The sequence below is a fragment of the Triplophysa rosa genome, linkage group LG6, assembly GCF_024868665.1.
Source record: "Triplophysa rosa linkage group LG6, Trosa_1v2, whole genome shotgun sequence".
NCBI lineage: Eukaryota > Metazoa > Chordata > Actinopteri > Cypriniformes > Nemacheilidae > Triplophysa > Triplophysa rosa.
In genome coordinates, this window is record NC_079895.1 from 27,701,962 (window position 1) to 27,720,715 (window position 18,754).

Genomic DNA, 18,754 nt, shown 5'->3' on the forward strand with positions numbered 1-18,754 from the left:
GAGATACAGGCTGTCTGTCAGAAAGCAAGAGCTCGCTCTTTAGTGTTGTTATATTGATGCAATCGTTTTGTTAGACATAAAGCTACTGGGGAACAGTCCCCTGTATACTTTTTCTGTCACTTTTTCTTTAAAGCCTGCTTTTGACATTTTTCTATATATTTTTTTCTATATATGCGTCTAAATTAATAATCTTCATTTATTAACTTCCGCTGAATTTATGTAGGCTATGATCGGTGTATTTCCAGTTCTTTTTGTCAAAACGTCATACAACATTTGCTCTCCTCCAAGTTGATATTAAATAAATTAGCCTTTCAGTTTCAGTGTCTTTCATACAGTGTCTTTCGTGTCTTTTAGTTCAGTTCAATTATTAGCTTTGAAAAAGCTATGCGAAATATGAAATGCTGTCCTCGAAATGGACATTTAGAATTGTTAAACTTCAAAATGGCAGCGCGCACCGGATGAAAAGCTTTGTATCTACAACTCGCAGGTATTGCGCACCCATAGACAGGATTTAACTAGATTTTTATTGTGTTATAGTTAAAAATGTCTGGCTCTCAATGAAAAAGGCAGTGCGCGGCTGACGTGTGCGGACATGGATTTCTTCGCGCACTCGTTATGTGCGAATGTGCCGCTTTTACAAGTGTGATTTGGTTAGCCTACCACGTTGCATATAGATCAGGTTTTGCGCGATTATCTCTGATAAAAAAGTAAATTGTTCAAACTTAAACTTGAGAAGAAATCTGGGGCATGGCGGAGTGCCGCTTCTTAACAGCAGAAGAGCCGCACAGTGAAACAGAACAGAGCGAGACCTCAGCCTGTGCCGTGTCTCAACCTCGAATTGTCCAACCTGTCAGATTTTCCTACCGCAGGGCAAAATTTAGGTTATAATCTAAACCACATCGACAAAATAAACAGGTAGGATGATTTTACAATGCAAAATACCCTGTCAGATAGTCCTACCAGTTTAAAATGAACACATTAAATACATTTACATCGTCAGATTATCATCATAAAAGAAACATGTATGATTAATTTACAGCGCAATACCCTATAGTTGTACTACCAGTACTAAATAAATATGTAGGCCTAGAATGATTGAACAACGAAAATACACAATCAGATTCCCGTAGCAGTATATAATAAACAAGTATGATGAAAATGATGTAACATTGATGTGCGCATGCCTGGTAGGATAATCTGACGGGTAGGACGAAATCTCGGGACACCAGCCCCTTCTAAACCCCTAAACCCTGGCCCCCCCACTAAACATAGCAGCCCCCTCACTTTGTGCACCCTGGCGCCGACTCTGCTCTTTGGCGAGTAAAGGAAACCCAAAAAAGTGTAAACGTAGGCCAAACGAGGCAAGCAGGCTTATGGACAAACAAAGAAATAAAACAAGGATTAATATCTGCGTGGCGTTCTCTAAATGGAGAGAGCTTCGTGAGTGACCAACTTGGACTCGACAGAGACTCCGCTCTCGCATGTGTTTTAATAGACAGGTAAGCAAAAATGTGTTTATTGTACACGAAATACTCATGCACAGATTATTTGAATTTGAATTAGTTATGAATGCAGTTACCCCATGAAATACAGTATATTTCGCACAAAAATATGTAGCCAATAACGTTACTTGTAAATGCTGTGGGTTCATTCAAATTTACTTTTTAAATGGCGACTGTATGACTGTTTTAAACAGGTAAAACTGTGTAGCATTACGCTACCAAATCAATGGACAAAGTCCAATATCAGTCGCAGGCTAACGTAGCATTGCATTCCACGTTTCTTGCAAGCTACAGTAAGTCACTACGATGATATAAAATAAAATTAATTCATTACCTCGTCCGTGAACATGATGGGTGATCTCCATACGCCTCTGGGTGGTGAAAACTACATGTCCCATAATCCCACTCTCCTACATAACGTCATTTAGCTTCGCCTTTTGTTGTTGTTTCGAAAGTGCGCCATCAAATATTGCATATTGTGGCTTTAATGTAAATTCTGTTAAACATTTTGTTGAATGTAATTGTTGTTCTGTCTTCTGGTGTTATGTTCACTGACTCTGTACATGGTCAGATATTCAATATAATCTGAAATTATATTGAACTGACTTTTAAAAAATCTAGTTGTATTTTACAGTTGTATTGACAGTTGTCTGGTTGTATTTATACTTAAGTTAAATTGACTTAAAGCTAATTTGATTTAACATAAAAATTGAATGACATTTTTTGACTTTAGTTTTTAATTCTGTTTTTTTACAGTGTGGATCAGTGTGTCCCCCTGCTGGAGTCAAACCACAGACACACTCAACTGTTATTCTGCTGCACATTAAAGGAACAGCCCCCCCCAAAAAAAATTCTGTCATTAATTATTCACCCTCAAGTTGTTCAAAACCTGTATATACAGTATTTCTTTGTTTTGTTCAACACGGACATAGATATTTGGAAGAATGATAGCGACAGTTTTGGGATAGGAAAAAAATAGTAGTCTAAGTGCCCCAGAATTGTTTGCTTTCCTAAATTGCTCAAAATATCTTCTTTTGTAATCAACAGAACAAAGAAATGTATCCAGATTTTGAAGAACTTGAGGGTGAGTAATTCATGACAGAATTTTCTTTTTTGGGTGAACTAGCCCTTTAAAATATGTGAAGGGAGGAATAAACATACACTGATCTGTTTGATTCGTTTATTTTTAACAACAAGAACATGTCAACAATCATTACAGAATTTACACGGCTCTGCAATACAACACATTTGCTAATGCAAAGCTATAAAACTCCAATATAAAGCCCTTAAATGAATGGGTTTCCAATTCCAGTAAATTCCACAACAAAAGTGTGTTACAGAAGTATACACATACTAAATGTGTATAACACTAATCTTGCATACACTGTAAAAAAATTTAAGCCTTCACAACAACAAAAATCTTAGTACTAATTTCCCCTCACTTTTTCTTGTTCACTCAACTTTTTGAAATAGAAGTTGTACTGACTTAAAATAATGAATTGGAGATACAAAAAATAATTCATTGGGATAACTCAGGATTATTAGTTGTACTGATTTAAAACAAGTACTGTAATTGGAGATACAAAAAATAATTGATTGAGGTAATTTAGGATTATTAGTTTTCTTGAGCGGTACAAACAAATTATGCTTAAATCATTAGTTGTCACAACATAGTCAAGTTTACATAATGAACAAGATAACAAATTACTTTTGTTGGCTGAACATAAAGAATATAAATTGGTTATTTAAAAATAAACAAATATTTTTGTCTTTTACTACAATTTGAGTAAACTTTGATCAAACAACTGCTTGAACAGTTTGAGTTACGTTGGGTCTGCACTTACACCTCAACATTGAACACACAAACCTCAACCATGGTAACAATCAAAAACCATCATTCATTAAAAAAACTCTAAACACAACAGATAACAAACAGTAACAACAAGATTAAAGCATAAATTATTCCAGCAAGAACTAAAACACTAATCTTTAAAAGAAAAACAAATAAGAAACACCGAATTGAACATGCTGCAGTGCATCTTGGGAACTTTCAAACTCTTGTTTGTTCATTGTACATTGACGTAACTCAATTTTTTACATTTATAGAGGTCTTTTTGAGTGAACTTGCAAAGAATTTTTCACACAACTCATATTTTTAAGTTAATGAAGAAAATGTTTGGTTACAATGAATGAACTTATTAAAAGAAGTTCTGTGAACTTTTTCATGGACTTTTGCTCAACCAACACAACAAAATTAGTTGTTTGAACTTTTTTTGAGTTGGGTTTTTTACAGTGTAGATATTAAGGATAGATACAGTAGTATGTGAATTGGGATGAACGGTGGAACTATATTTTTCAAAAGAAGAAAGGCTTTTAGTGATTTTACCTTAAAAACTACTTAAAGCAATAAGGTACTAAAGCGAGTGCTGTATCATGGATAGTCCTAAAAATGCCCTTCAGCCGGTACAGCACAGCCTCTCTTTCTTACACGTGAATCACTTTTATTTACATTTTTACATTATTTTGTGTTTTGCACTTAAACTTTTCACTGTTCACATTTCCTTGGATAGCCATGTTACGCAAGTGTTATAAACATAATAGGCTGAAAAGTTTTCCAAGAGTCCCAAAAAGTAGTCCAGCAGCGGCGTCCAAGACAGTCCGACGCTCTAAAAGATATCATATAAAACAAAGACAGTTTTAGTTATATTTGCTTTTTGCCACCGTAGAATGTAGTCCCAGCAACTAGTAGTAAGGGCTAACATAAAGCTTTTTGATGTAAGCTCTAACATGATCAAATTCATTCACGTGTGATTTTCTAGTGATCCTAAAGACCATGATTAGCTTGCTCAGGTGTTTAATCAGGGTTGGAGCTAAACTTTGCAGGGCACTGGCACTCCAGGGTAAGATTATTTTTGCACCAACCCATCCACAACTGCTACCATACAGCTACAGTCTGGGCTTTTTAGAACAACGTGTAGGTGAAGAAGCCTTTACTGACCTCTAAAAACACAGAAAGTTGAGCTTCTCCTCACAGTCTCTGGGTGTCCAGGTCTTTGTGTTCTTGTCCAGAGCTGCACAGTGTTGGTTTTGGGCAGGACATTGAGGCGGTCCAGCTGAAGACCAGACATTGAGGATAAGATCATCTCCACTGATCCAGAACCATCCACCTGCTAGAAAGCGCAGACCGATCCACACGTATTGTGTTTGAGCTCCTGTGATCTTACTGAGAGCATCAGTCATGCTTCTGCTTGAGCTCAGAGACGCCAGATCATCATGATGATGTCTACAGTATTCTAGAGCTCCCTCCCAGCTCTCAGACTGCTGAACCGTCACAGTATTCACAGACTCATACATACAGAAGAAGGTGTGAGGAGTAGTGCATACATCATCATGAAGTTTCATATGGTTTTTCTCTATAAAAGCACAGAAATCATTGCCTGGTTCTTCATCATCCCAGCTGATTTGTGTTGCAACTTCACCTGTTGCCCACGTCCAGGTTCCAGGTTGTTTGTAGAGTCCAACCCAGGCACGAGAAGTTTGAGCATCTGAATCTTTTTTAAACTGATGTTCCTCAATCTCATTGATGAAGGTGGACAGGTCATGATAGTTGGTTCTACAGTATTGTTGTGCTTCATCCCATGTCTTCATCTGATCTATAAAGTAATGTTGTTTAATGGCACATGAGGCGAGTCCATAGAGCTGGATGATGAGGAGCACAGTGAGTGTAGTCTTCATCTTTACCCAGTCAAGAGGTTTTGTGAGTTTGAAGATGAAGACACAACTGTGACTCTCTCTTACTTCAACTGACACACAACCAATCACAAAAGAGTGACAGTGACACAGTCCAATCACAACACAACAAACACATGTCAGGTGCATGTAGCCAATCAGAAAGCTTCTAGGAAAACAACTGTGGGTACATCTGAAATGAAAAATTGCATAACGTCCCCCTTTTTTTTTTTACCACAGCAGACACTGATTTGAATCTTGTTTGGAAATCTTAAATCTTGCTGTCTGAAAACACTGAATGGCCTCCACACAAACTGACAACTTTGGAATGGATGATACAGGATGACAACATGTATTTTTTAATCATGGCATGGACAGATTTGTAATATAAACAGTTTAATTGTTACTGTGTAATTGAGACAGATGAAGTTGCACAAAATTTGGTTACTGTAGTCAAAGACTCTAATTATGTTATATTTCTATTTGCATTACATTTCCATTCCAGCACATTTGATGATATTTCATTTCATGATTTACCTACATGAGTAAGATTATCTGCATTTATTAGGCTACTTGTAGGATTTGTTTCTTAACTTAATTATAAAATTGTATTGGACAAATAGTTAATGATAGATTTAGATCTCAAACAGACAGAGCTTTAAATAATACCACACCATAATATTTGTGAAATGTCTACCTGACCAGATACAGTAATTTCCCTTGCAAACATTGTACATTTGGTTTTTAAGTAAACTGTGAGCGAATGTAAATGTTGTTGCCGTTGGCTGACAGGTATTTTTTAACCAAAGAAAACATTGGCTGAACCACAAAAACCAGCAGCCAGAGCACAAAGTATACCAGTACCAATGTAAAACCCAATGTAAAAATTAAAAGAAAAAGTCATTTTGTGAATATGGTACTGATGCTGAACACTTACATAATTGGTAAAAGTTGTTCATTGTTTTCATTGATGACCTTGTGTATATCACCCCTGTGTTTGCCTTAGTCCTCTGTCAGTTATAGAATGTATCATGAAGTTTTGGCTTGTTTATTGCTTTGCCTTGTTCAAATTCCTGTTTCATGTTTTCGATTTACATTTGCTGGATTTATTAAACATCTTAAAACTGCAGATCCTTTTCCTATATGTCGCGTTTCATGGACTTCACGTTACAGAATATCTAATCACTATTGGATCTAGCAGTTCGTTTCTTGCAACCACGACCATGCCAAGATCAATGGACCGACTTATGGATGTTTGTAGGTCAGGATTAAACCACCAAGTGAGGAAGCTGTGTGTTACATGAACAGGAAACTATTCCACTCTATTCATCTCCAGGCCATCTGTGACCACATGTATATTTGGATATTTTTGTGCGATATCCAGGGTCAGTACATGACTCTCAGGTGCTGAATAGTCCCTTTTTCATCCATCGGAAATATCCACCAGAAGGTTATATCATTCTAGCTCAGAGATCTGGAGAAAAACTCGCCTGGCTGTAGTCAGTATTGGGAGGTTAACTTTTAAAAAGTAACTTGAATTGTATTTCGTTATATTTATTATATCAAGTTTAGTAACGTAATCTAAATACTTTTTGTAACTGTTTGTTATTATATTGTATATTGTCAAGGACTCGGAGTGGTGGAAGAACCCAAATGCAGGCAGACAGTGAAGGGGTTAACAAACAAGACTTTAATATACACAAAACGCAAAACAAACACCCTCAATGGGGGAAAACAGAACTAAGAAATATATATAATACAAAAGACTTCCCACGTGGGGGCAAAACGAAAACAAGGACAGCAAAACTAAACTAAAGGACACGACCAAACGTCTTACACCACAACACGACAGGGTAGAACACAAAACTCACAGAATACGGGCAAGGCTGGGAACAGGAACACTGAACGAGGTACATAGCACATAAACAGTACACAGTACACAGACCAAACGTAATACACGAGCAACAAGACAATGAAACGAGGGCATTTTAAAGGAGAGACAAACGAGGGATAATTACACAGGGCAGGTGGGAAACATTAGACACGGCAGGGAAGCAATACATGAAACGAGAGGGCGGGGTCAATGACAAGACACTGGAGAGAACGCATATTATTGTCAAAAGGACAATAATATGTTTCTCTCCACACATAACCAAAGACTTTGTCAGAACCATGACAGAAGCCCCCCCTTTAATGAGCACCTCCAGGTGCTCACCAAGGGGTAGACAGATGAGACAAGGCGGACTGGGTGACAGACAAGAAAAGGCAATACAGAGAAAAGGCAGAACCATGACAGTATATATTATGTATATAAGTTGTTTACTTTTTCTAAGATACTTTTTGTTATAAAGAAAATAAGTTACATTTATTTTTTGTGAATTTGTTTTTGTTATTTGGTTTGGGACTTTAATTTTGAAATATCGATGGTTATATTTAATGGCTAACTGTCAGCAAGGTTCTCAGTTCATGTAAGCAAGCCAGCGGCAAACACGAACGTTAAGCGTGTATGCTTCAATGGATGTCTCTTTTTGCAAGGGTTTTGAACATAAGATTAAAGAGTATTCAAGACAATTTCTTTCATATAGCATGCAGCCAACGAGGTATTTTCGCTTTATATTTGCTTTGTTTGTATTTTGTGTTTGAAGTTCTTAAAGTATGTCTGTTTGCTAATGTATGTTTAGGTTTATATTAAGTTAATGTGGTTTTGTATTCATTGTTTAGTTTTCACGGTGATTTGGGGGAAAAGCCATCAAATAAACCAGTAGTACGGAAACCACTTGTGCCAGCCTATGCTTGAAGGGAATTACACTTTTTTTACTTTTCTACAGAAGTTCTCAATCTGCCCCAAGATGGATCCAGGGTGGCCACGCGTTTTGTGACATTTTATGAAATTTATGAAATTTATCAAAACATCAAACAACAGAAAAACAATAAAATCTGTCATGAACCTCAAGACAGAACCCAAGTGCAAACTGCCAAGTAAAAGAAAAAATACTTTTATTTAAATTTATCCTCAAATCTACAAAACTAGGAATTTCAAGACAAGTAGGACAGGACCATGAAAACTATCGCCCAAAATAATTGATGTTCCAGCATTGTTTCGTTGAATATTGTCTTTGGTTTCATTAAAATTCTAAGTTTAAGATCATAAGTCTTTATTTGGGAGGCCACAATGCAATGCAACCCACACAAGGGGGGCCTTACAACGAAAACGTTTGAGAACAACTACTTTAGAATACTAGTAAGTCAGTCAGTCAGTCCTATTTATTTATAGAGCACATTTAAAAACAACAGCTGTTGGCCAAAGTGCTGTACAAATTATAACATAAAACATATAACAAATTACAAAAGTAAACATAGAACACAGTGACAGATAGTACACTACAGTTATGCCACTGCAATTAAGGTACTGTAAGCTAAGAGGCAGCCATCTTGGACGTGGCAGAGAGTACAGAAAGATCAAAAAGGCGGCCAACTTGGCAGTGGCCATGTTCACAGGAAGCTCAAGGACAGCCATCCTGACCGTGACAGAAGCACAAGGGAGACATGGGCCTCAGCAGCCTCTGGAACAGACGAGCAGCACAAATGCACCACAAGGATGTAGCCACCACAGGTTAAGATGATTCCAGGGGCAGGACCTTGGGAACCACCAGAATGGGCACCTCCGGGACCACCAGACTTGTGAGCATTTGCTGGAGCTTGAGTCAAGGAAAACCCACAGAGGAAAACCTCCTCTAAAGTCCCTCGGTCAGGGAGTATCAAAGCGGGCAATGGGTGGAGTCCGGGGAGGCAAGCAGGTCCACCTGCGCCTGGCCAAACCACTCCCATATGAGCCGGACTGCACGGGGGTGGAGTCACCACTCTCCGCCTGGCGTCGACTGACGAGAGAGCGCGTCGGCTGTTTGGTTCAGGTCGCCCGGGATATGTGTGGCTCGCAGGGAGCTGATCACCTGCTGACGCCATAGGAGGAGGAGGCGTCGGGCGAGTCGTGTTAACTGCCGTGAGCAAATGCCACCCTGTCGATTGATATACGCTACGGCAGTTGTGCTGTCCGACCGGACCAACACGTGCTTGCCCTGCACGAGAGGCTGCAGCCTCTTCAGTGCAAGTAGCACAGCCAACAACTCTAGGCAGTTGATGTGCCAACGCAGGCGGGGGCCCGTCCATCGCCCCGACACTGCGTGCCCATTGCACACTGCACCCCAACCCTGCAGGGAGGCATCTGTCGTCACCACGACGTGCCTTGAGACCTGCCCTAGGGGTACCCCAGTCCGCAAAAAGGTCATTGAAGACCACGGGGTTAGGGTGCGTCAGCAGATAGGCGTGATTACCATATGCCTGCTGCCGGTGTGCCACGCTCTCCAGGGAACCCGACTCTGTAACCAGTGTTGGAGCGGTCGCATGTGCATCAACCCGAGGGGGACCACCCCCACCGAGGATGCCATGTGCCTCAGGAGCCTCTGAAATAGTTTCAGGGGGACCGCTGGCTACTTAAAGATATTCAGGCAGTTCAGCACTGACTGTGCACTCTCGGTAGTTAACATGTAGTGTCATGGAGACAGAGTCGAGTTCCATACCGAGAAAGAGGATGCTCTGCACTGGAGCTTGCTCTTTTCCTGGTTAACCTGTAGCCCCAAACGATCTAGATGCCGGAGCACCAGGTCCCTGTGTGTACACAACAGATCTCGTGAGTGTGCCAAGATGAGCCAGTCGTCGAGATAGTTCAGTACGCACACACATATCTTTCCCTTAGGGGAGTGAAGGTGGCTTGCAAGATCTTCGTAAAGACATACGGAGACGGGGACAAACTGAAGGGGAGGACCATGTACTGATATGCCCGCCCCTCGAAAGCGAACTGTAGGAACGGCCTATGTCTAGGGAGGATCGAGACATGAAAGTACGCGTCCTTCAGGTCGATTGCCATGAACCAATCCTGACATCTGACAGACGTCAGGATGCGCCTCTGCGTGATCATCCTGAACGGCAGCTTGTGGGACGGGGCACAACCCCCCGGCTTTCTTGGGGACAATGAAGTACGGGCTGCAAAACCCGCTGGACATCTCGGCTGAAGGGATGGGCTCGATCCCTTCGCCAGAAGGGTGGAGACCTCGGCACGAAGCACTGGCGCATCTCTGCCTCTGACCGAGGTTGAGAGGATGCCCCGAAACTTGGGCGGGCGTCTGGCGAACTGGATTGCGTATGGCCGAGATGGATCGTCTTCCCTAGTCACCGTGATGGCCTGGGAAGCCGTAGCCAGGTTCCCAGGAACTGAGACAGGGGGTCTAGGGGTTCGATCTGCTTCATCGTCCCCCCCGGGGGGTGGTTCGATGCCTAGCAGTATGGATCCCTCGCTGTGGGGAGGCCCCCAGGGAGGAGATCGGCTCGACAGCAGGAACCTTCCCGGCTCGACCACCCAGCGATGGAATGGCTGGGGTCGGGCCCGGTGGTATTCTCGATCTCCCTGGGGTCTTCCCATGAGGGCCACTTCTGCTTTTGCCGTGGCTGCTGACGGGGTGGGTCTCCTCTTCGATGTCTTCTTCTGGGGGGCCGCCTGAGTGGGGGACGCCGGAGCCGGAGGGCGTCGAAGAGGACCAGGGCTGCTGGGAAGCAGATGGTGCACGGGACTCGGCGGCTGAGGGCGGCCGAGTCTCGCCGGGGGGAGGATATGCTTGATAGCCTCTGTCTGCTTCTTTACTGTCGAGAACTGCTGCTCGACAGTATCACCAAACAGCCCCCTCCCCCCCCTTGCGAGATTGGTGCGTTAAGAAAGCGGACCTTCTTGGCGTTACTCCGTGGGAATACAGCCACCCGTGAATGCAACGTCTGAATCATCAACCGCCCGCTGCTGGAAGCAGACATCATGTTCGTCCCCTCCTCGATGAGTGTGTTGCACTTATGAGAACAGCGGGACATTCCACGCTGGAGAAATTTGCTCTTTTAGAGAAAAACTTGAACACTTCTGGCACTGCCGAAACGCCCAGGGGAAGTAGAGTTGAGTTGAAGTCGATCAGTGTGAAGGCTCCAAAGAACAAAAGGTGAATGAATGCAGCACGCTGTCTCCCTTTTATATCCGGATATCCGGGGGCGGAGTCCGGCATGCAAATTTCATTCGCCAATTTCATTGGCCTTTTGTAAACTAGTCAGAAGTTGATAGGTTCTCAAGAGCGAACCCCATCTGTCGGCTCGACACCACGTTGAGAGACTGACAGAAAGGGAAACATATTTGTGCTATGCGTCACTATTGCTTTGATAGAGATCGCTTGATATGTCAAGATAATGTGTAACCTATCGTGACTTGTCTAACCAAATTCACAGAAGGCTCCAACTAAGTTTACTACACAAACTGTTATCCAATCATAGCAGTGGGCGTTTACTTCCAAGTCTTCTATGCGGCACGCCCATTAAAACTGATCGTTTGTAGAGCCGGCCTCAAAACCTGGGTGGAAAATAGCCCATTACTTATTGATTTTGATGTTTTTGAATGTAAAAACCACACGACCGTCATAAGTAGACCTCAGACAACAGTATAAAATAATAAAAACGGCCAGTTCAGGACACCTTTAAAATATGTCCTGAAACAGGTGGTTATATAGAGTTTGTTTTCTGATGATAGTGTCTGCTGGAATGTTCATCGTCACATTAATTAATATGAGCGCTGATGTGAGACTGTGTGGGTGAGAAAAGCCCAGTTTCCTCTACGTGTCACCATCACTTCCTCTTTCCTTCACGTCAGAAATGACATTACGTTCCGCGAACCCTTTCATTTATATTCCCTTTTCTTCCTGTAGCTGAAAGAACGCCTCTCTCAAGGTAAGAACATAAATATTATCTTATAATATTTGTTACTTTTACATGTAACAGTGATTTGATGTTTGATGTTATTGACATCTTCAGATAAACACACTCCGCATCAGAGCACTGATCTCAAAACTTTACAAAACTAACCAATGTTTTCCTCAAAGAATATAACATATGAATCATTTATGTTGTTATTTTTATACATCACTGTCTTTACGAAATGACAGAAAACTTTCTACATGTTTTAAATGAGACTTGTGTCTTTTTGATGATGACTGGATCAATCAGCATCACATTTGCGGTCCGACTTTCATATAAAGTCCAAACACTTCTCTATCTGATCACGATTTATTCATGTGAGTTCATGTGACATCACCTTGGTTTTCCGTTAAATTCAGTTGTGAAACCCATGAATCATCCGTCTCATGACATGAGTGATAAAGCTGTGTGTGAATCCACAGCACTGCTCAGATGAAGTATCAAATGAATGAATGGAGATTGTGGAGCTTGAGAAGTGTTTGAGTTCATATCTTCAATAATGACGTTTGATCGCAGACTTGACAAATTTGAGCTCAGTTTGAGACATTTGTGAGATTTCTGACTCTCTTTCTCAAAAGAAATATCTGAGACGCAGATGAGATTTAAGCAAAAAATTCCATTTAATCTCACTGATGTCTTAAAAGAATCTCACCAGTGATATTTTTCTCTATGATAAAAGTGTTGTTGTTGTTGTCAGATGTTTGGTGACATCATCAGTCAGATCACAGATGAACTCAGCACAGATGAATGTAAGCGTCTGTTTTATCTGTGTGGAGCTCTTCATGCGGACACTTGCACCACTGATCTCAGAACAGTGTTACATTCTGTGCTCTGCCGAATGACAAACACTGACCACGTGTTTCTCACGGAGCTCATGCTGAGAATCAAACGCTACGACCTGCTGCGAGACGTGTTGAGCACTAGTAAGGGCACTGTTGAGGGGATGTTGGAGAACAGTGGAGTCGTGTCAGAGTACAGGTGATTCACCTCTCACAGGGATAAATGTGGCTTTATTCATACTCGTGATGTGAAGTATTGACTCTGTGTGTGTGTTAGAGTTCTGATGGCTGATGTTAGTGAAGACATGGACACACATGACCTGAAGTCATTGACGTTCCTCCTGAGAGACACTTTACCCAAACACAAAGTTCAAAACATCCAGGTATGATCTGCTGGGACTTCATACAGCGGCTAACATCACTTTGACATCAGTTTGTTGATTGTGTTATTTGATTTGATTGACTGTAGTTTGAAAATACATCTGAATGTCAGTGGACCGTTGAAATATTTCAGGTATATTTCTTCTATGCAGAGTTTTTTAGACATCGTTGTGGAGTTGGAGAAAGTTGAGCAGCTCTCCAGTGACAAGACGGACAGAATTGAACATTTAATGAGATCCATTCACAGAGCTGATCTGGCCAAAAAAATCAGACATTACCAGCAAAAAGGTGAACATCATCGTGACGTTTAATGTGAAATGATTGCAGATGCTCGGAGGCGTTTAGAGACGTCCGCTTCAGATCCTCTGACTGTAACACATGCAGAAGTTATCATGTGAAAAAACACAGAGCAAACGCTCATCTTACAATCAGAGTCGATATCCATTCATAATCCAACAAAACCATCTAAAAAAACCTGAAAAAATCCACTAACAGGAATCCAGAGATAACACATGAAACTGAGGCTGGTTTACTGTGAACAGAAACTGAGAAATATGAGGAAGTGAGATCACATTCACATGAGAACTTGCTCTAGAGACATCACATCTGCTTTCTGTGTGTGTCTGTCGTGGTCTGTGTTGCATCATCGTCCCTGAGAAATGAGCTCAAAGGAATTTCTGATGAGTCAGTTGAGTTTCATTGATAACCGATATTTGCATTTTCAGTGTTAAACACCAAACGAGAAACTTCACCAGCAGTCAAACAGCAACTCAACACAACAGCATCAGTAAGAGATGATATTGATATTTAATAAAAGACATGAGATTCACTTGAATATATTCTAATATACATCATATTTTTTTGTCATGTGAAGGTAAACCACTCATTGGACATCTCATCATCAGTGTCCTGCAATGTTACACGTCAAGTTCACAAACTCTGTGGTGAGGACACAGAAAACACAACCCTTCACTTATTTCGTGTAATCCCTTTAAATATATTATATATACAGTAAGTTAATTTATGTAGTGAGTGATAGTTCTAGTATACTTGTTTTTCAGTACTACTTCGGACTAAACTAGGCCCACTTTTGAGTGTATAAAAGTGAACTAAGTATACTCTAAGTGTAGCAATAGTAAACTCTAAGTATACACAACTAGTGTATACTTGAAGTACCTGATGAAGTGCTGCTGTACATCACGAGTGTTATTACTGTAAATTCACTCGTGGTCTTGTTTAGATAAGAGGACGGCTGTACGGAAAGAAACACCTGGCGTGTGTAGTCAGGTAAGAATGATGAAAGCCGTGTCTTTAGCCGTGTGTTCTGTGAGGTGTGATGATGATGATGATGATGTGAACGGTGTGATTTCTCACAGCAGATTGAAGTGTACAGTATGCAGACAGATCCTAGAGGAGTGTGCTTAATCATCGACTGCATCGGCACAGAAACAGGTGACAAATGTCCAGCACACTTTTATATTCACCATATCATTCAAATCGGATTGAAACGACTCGAGTCTGATTCAGATGATTCCAATTGATTTCAAATGATTCAAATCTGATGTAAATGACTCAAGTCTGATTCAGATGATTAAAAAAAATCAAATTATTCAATTCGGATTCTAATGATTCAAATTTATTTCAAATGATTCAAATCTGCTTCCAATGATTTAAATCTGGTGTAAATTATGCAAATGTATTCATTTTATTCACCAGGTCATTCAATAACAAAAGTCACTGTAGTGCTTCGAAAGGGAGGGGTGTAGTGAGCCTTTGGTTGCAATTCGCAACCTCACCATTAGATGCCGCTAAATTTCATAGACCGGACTTTTTAAGCATTTGGTTACATTTATGCTGCTTCTATCCAAAGTGACTTACAGTAAAGTTTCTATTTCATCAGTGCATGTATTGCATGAGAATCAAACCTCTGACTGGTGTTAATACAAAAACACTGTTGTTGTCGTTTTGATGTTCAGTTATTTCAGATGTATGTTCATAGATAATGACACCTGTCTATTTCACACACAGATGTGCTGGAGAAAACATTCACATGCTTACATTTCCGCGTGATGAAACACAAGCTGTTGAGCGTGAGAGACGTCTTGGCTGTTCTGATGGACGTCGCCCATCAGCGAGATCTCTACAGCTCATGTGCCTTCATCTGCTGTATGATCAGCCTCAGCCGTCGCTCATCACATCTGCTGGACACTGACCATCACGGGCCCGGACTCAACCTGGACACCATCAGACACCTGTTCACCGCAGACTCCTGCCCCGGCCTGGCCGGCAAACCCAAACTCTTCTTCATCCAGACATACGACGTCTCTGAGCCTCAGAGGTGTGTGGGGTTCAGAGGTCATGAAGACGGAGAGCTGGAGACGGATGGTCCTGCGGTGTTCTGCCGAGCGAGGAGCGTCCCGACGGATGCAGACATCTTCTGGAGTCACTGCTGCAGTCAAGAGAAGCAGCCGAAGACACCAGAACATCCGTCTGTGTACCTGAACGCTCTCACATCTGCTTTACATGGCGGACACATCAGGTACTATCCACACTAAATAAAACTGGACTTATGAAAGAGTTGATTATCCGGCCGTGTGTGATGAGAGTTTAGAGGTGAAATAACTTGTTTTTTGTTTGTGTGTAACAGGAGGACTCATCTGCTGGATGCGCACACAGCCGTGAATCGTGAAGTATTTAAACACAACAGCAAATTTCCAGGATCTTCTGTTTTAAATCTAAAACACACTCTCAGAAAAAATATGTATTTATGATTCTCGGCCCTGATGTTATGAGGGAGGTTGTGTGAAAGTAAAGATGTGTTTTTATCTGTAACATTTCAAATGCTTCAACGATACCACAATGATGTTCGGATTGATTGTATCAATTATCATTTGCATTTATTGTAATTTTATAAGAAATGTTTCAAAGTCTGAAACCCATATGAGGTAACATGATCATATCATGTGTTCATCATGTGCTCACAATGAGCGACTGATCGTCATGTGACATGAAATGATCACAAGAGTGTTTCTAGTAAGCGTGACATGAACGGCTGAAATCTAAACTGTCTTGAAATGGCATTCGATGTTTCTGTGGAGATCTTTTCCACTTTTAACAAGTGTAAATTAAATGAAGAAAACATTCATTCTGGATCCTATTTTCGTTCTGTTGGTGGTTTACAATCTCTTTATAACTCTTAACATGATCTAGTTTTCATAAACAGACTGTGATGTGCTGGTCCTTAATATATTCAGTTTATATCACTGTTATTATTCTCTTCAAATGTATTTTTTTCATAAATGGTTTAACAAGAGTTTCTTTCAGTGAGTCAGTTTCAGACGATAGAGCGTCTATATTCACTTATAATAGTAACAATCTTCTCTCGTACAGTTTACACCCAGTACATTATAAACTTGATCACAGTTTAATCATAATCCAACTGATGCTTGTGCTGTTGTGTGTTTGGCCCGGTTCCACAGACACGGTTTATCTTAAACCAGGACTATGGCTTAGTTGAAAGAAGATATTTATGTTGCTTTTACATAAATGCCTTAGAAGAAAACATTACTGGTGTGTATCTTGAGACAAAACAATGGCACTGATATGTTTAAGATATTTCTGGGCAAGTTATATTCCGTTTGGACAGGTCACACGTTCATTTTAGTCTGGGACTAGCCTTAAGCTGTGAAACCGGGCCTTTATGTTTCTGGTTGTGTGTAGTTTCCTGAATTGTCCACATGTCGGCGGTGTTGTCTTTCTGACAAACTTTTATACCGTCTTCAGAGTTTGGTTGATTATGAAAGTGTTCATTTTTTTCTATTTTACATTTAAACTGATTAATTAAATGTTATTCAAATAATGTATCTGCTGAATATTTATTAGTAAAATAAATGTAATTAGTTTAGACTAAGTTCATGTATTTATTTATATTTATTGCTAACAGGTTTTAGATGGAGATGTTTATAAAATGTCGTGTCGGTTTGTCTATAGTGAATTGTGTAGGCTACTTATTCGTAGTGACAAATGTTTATATGGCGATGTGTGTAATCTTAGTTGTAAGTCGTTGTTGTTTACAAATCCTGTAATTAGTTGAATACCAACAGTTCACAGAAAATGACACAAAACCTGTGCGCGCGCGCGGTCCTCATAAACCTACAGTGTAGAGACGACCGTTTAAGTAAATAAGTAAATGTCCCCACAAGTAATACCAGATATTTGTGTGTGTGTGTGTGTGTGTGTTCATGTTTGTATATCCCGGTGGGGACCTAAACCTGAATACACACCAACACATGGGGACTCGTGTCACCGTGGGGACCAAAATTGAGGTCCTCATGGGCACAAAAGCTAATAAATTGTACAGAACAATATTTTTTACAAATCTAAAAATGCAAAAAGTGTTCTATGATCTTTAGGTTTAGGGATAGGGTTAGGGATAGGGGATAGAATATACAGTTTGTACAGTATAAAAACATTACGCCTATGGACTGTCCCCTACGGAGATAGTCAACCAAAGCCTGTGACGTGTGTGTGTGTGTGTGTGTGGTGTGTGGTGTGTGTGCGTGCGTGTGTGTGCGTGCGTGCGTGCTGTGCGTGTGTGTGTGTGTTCATGTTTGTATATCCCGGTGGGGACCTAAACCTGAATACACACCAACACATGGGGACTCGTGTCACCGTGGGGACCAAAATTGAGGTCCTCATGGGCACAAAAGCTAATAAATTGTACAGAACAATATTTTTTACAAATCTAAAAATGCAAAAAGTGTTCTATGATCTTTAGGTTTAGGGATAGGGTTAGGGATAGGGGATAGAATATACAGTTTGTACAGTATAAAACATCTACGTGTGTGTGTGTGTGCGTGCGTGCGTGCGTGCGTGCGTGCGTGCGTGTGTGTGTGTGCGTGTGTGTGCGTGTGTGCGTGTGTGCGTGTGTGTGGGGGTGAGTCAGAACTCATTCACGCGCCGGACTGGAATGGTGCGCGCGCTCGCTCCTGCACTGCAATGGCGCTGGCGGCGCGCTGAAGAGACTTGCGCGAGTTTAACAGAGATTTTAAACGACAATCTACAGGTATGCACTGCGAGTCATCGTTAAATTCGACCTGAGGAAGAGGACTGATCTTACTTCTGATCATTTGATGTCCTCCGGTGAGCGGATCGGTCGAGCCGTGAAGGTGAATGAAACCGCCCCAAACGCTCCTCACATCTGCACGCGATCCGCCCGCCGTGTCCACCGGCTGATCTGAGTACAACAGAACCTCGCTCCAGATCAGACCCGTTTGGATGATTATGGCAGAACGCGGTTCCACCGGATTATTGATGCTGATGTCGGAGCCGTCAACGGCGGTCGCGCGCACTCTCCCGGCGGAGGTGCGCGAGAAGCTGGCGGAGCTCGAGCTCGAGCTGTCCGAGGGTGAGTCGCGGATCTTCCGCCTGTGTTGAGCTCGTGCTGCCAATGTCACACGTCCGTCTGATATTGTGATGTATGTTGGTGATGATGTTCGATGTCTGTCAGTGTAGAGCTTGATTAAC

The 18,754-nt window shown here is 41.3% G+C and overlaps 3 protein-coding genes across 4 annotated transcripts in view; 2 read left to right on the plus strand and 1 right to left on the minus strand.

Moving 5' to 3' along the window:
* Positions 1-4,055: 4,055 nt before the first annotated feature.
* On the minus strand, positions 4,056-5,253 carry LOC130555695 (L-selectin-like). Its single transcript, XM_057336110.1, has 2 exons — positions 4,501-5,253; positions 4,056-4,168 (listed from the first exon to the last, which is right to left on the minus strand). Exon 1 carries the CDS (start codon positions 5,235-5,237, stop codon positions 4,503-4,505), a length of 735 nt encoding a protein of 244 aa, XP_057192093.1. The 5' UTR covers positions 5,238-5,253; the 3' UTR covers positions 4,056-4,168; positions 4,501-4,502.
* Positions 5,254-11,959: 6,706 nt separating this feature from the next.
* On the plus strand, positions 11,960-17,154 carry LOC130555694 (CASP8 and FADD-like apoptosis regulator). Of its 2 annotated transcripts, none has more exons than XM_057336109.1 (10): positions 11,960-12,041; positions 12,766-13,046; positions 13,125-13,230; positions 13,381-13,516; positions 13,954-14,015; positions 14,103-14,172; positions 14,469-14,515; positions 14,608-14,680; positions 15,257-15,767; positions 15,876-17,154. In XM_057336109.1, the coding sequence occupies exons 2-10, from the start codon at positions 12,766-12,768 to the stop codon at positions 15,997-15,999; spliced, it is 1,410 nt and encodes a 469-aa protein (XP_057192092.1). In that variant the 5' UTR covers positions 11,960-12,041; the 3' UTR covers positions 16,000-17,154. The 2 variants fall into 2 exon arrangements, with proteins under 2 accessions (XP_057192092.1, XP_057192091.1); XM_057336108.1 differs by having other exon boundaries at positions 14,605-14,680; positions 15,876-17,153.
* A 1,020-nt stretch (positions 17,155-18,174) lies between these two features.
* dip2a (disco-interacting protein 2 homolog A) overlaps positions 18,175-18,754 on the plus strand; it is a 53,785-nt gene continuing 53,205 nt past the window's right edge. Inside the window, exon 1 of the mRNA XM_057335836.1 lies at positions 18,175-18,635. Coding sequence (XP_057191819.1) covers positions 18,506-18,635 — 130 coding nt within the window. The 5' untranslated portion in view covers positions 18,175-18,505. The remainder of the gene's footprint in view (positions 18,636-18,754) is intronic.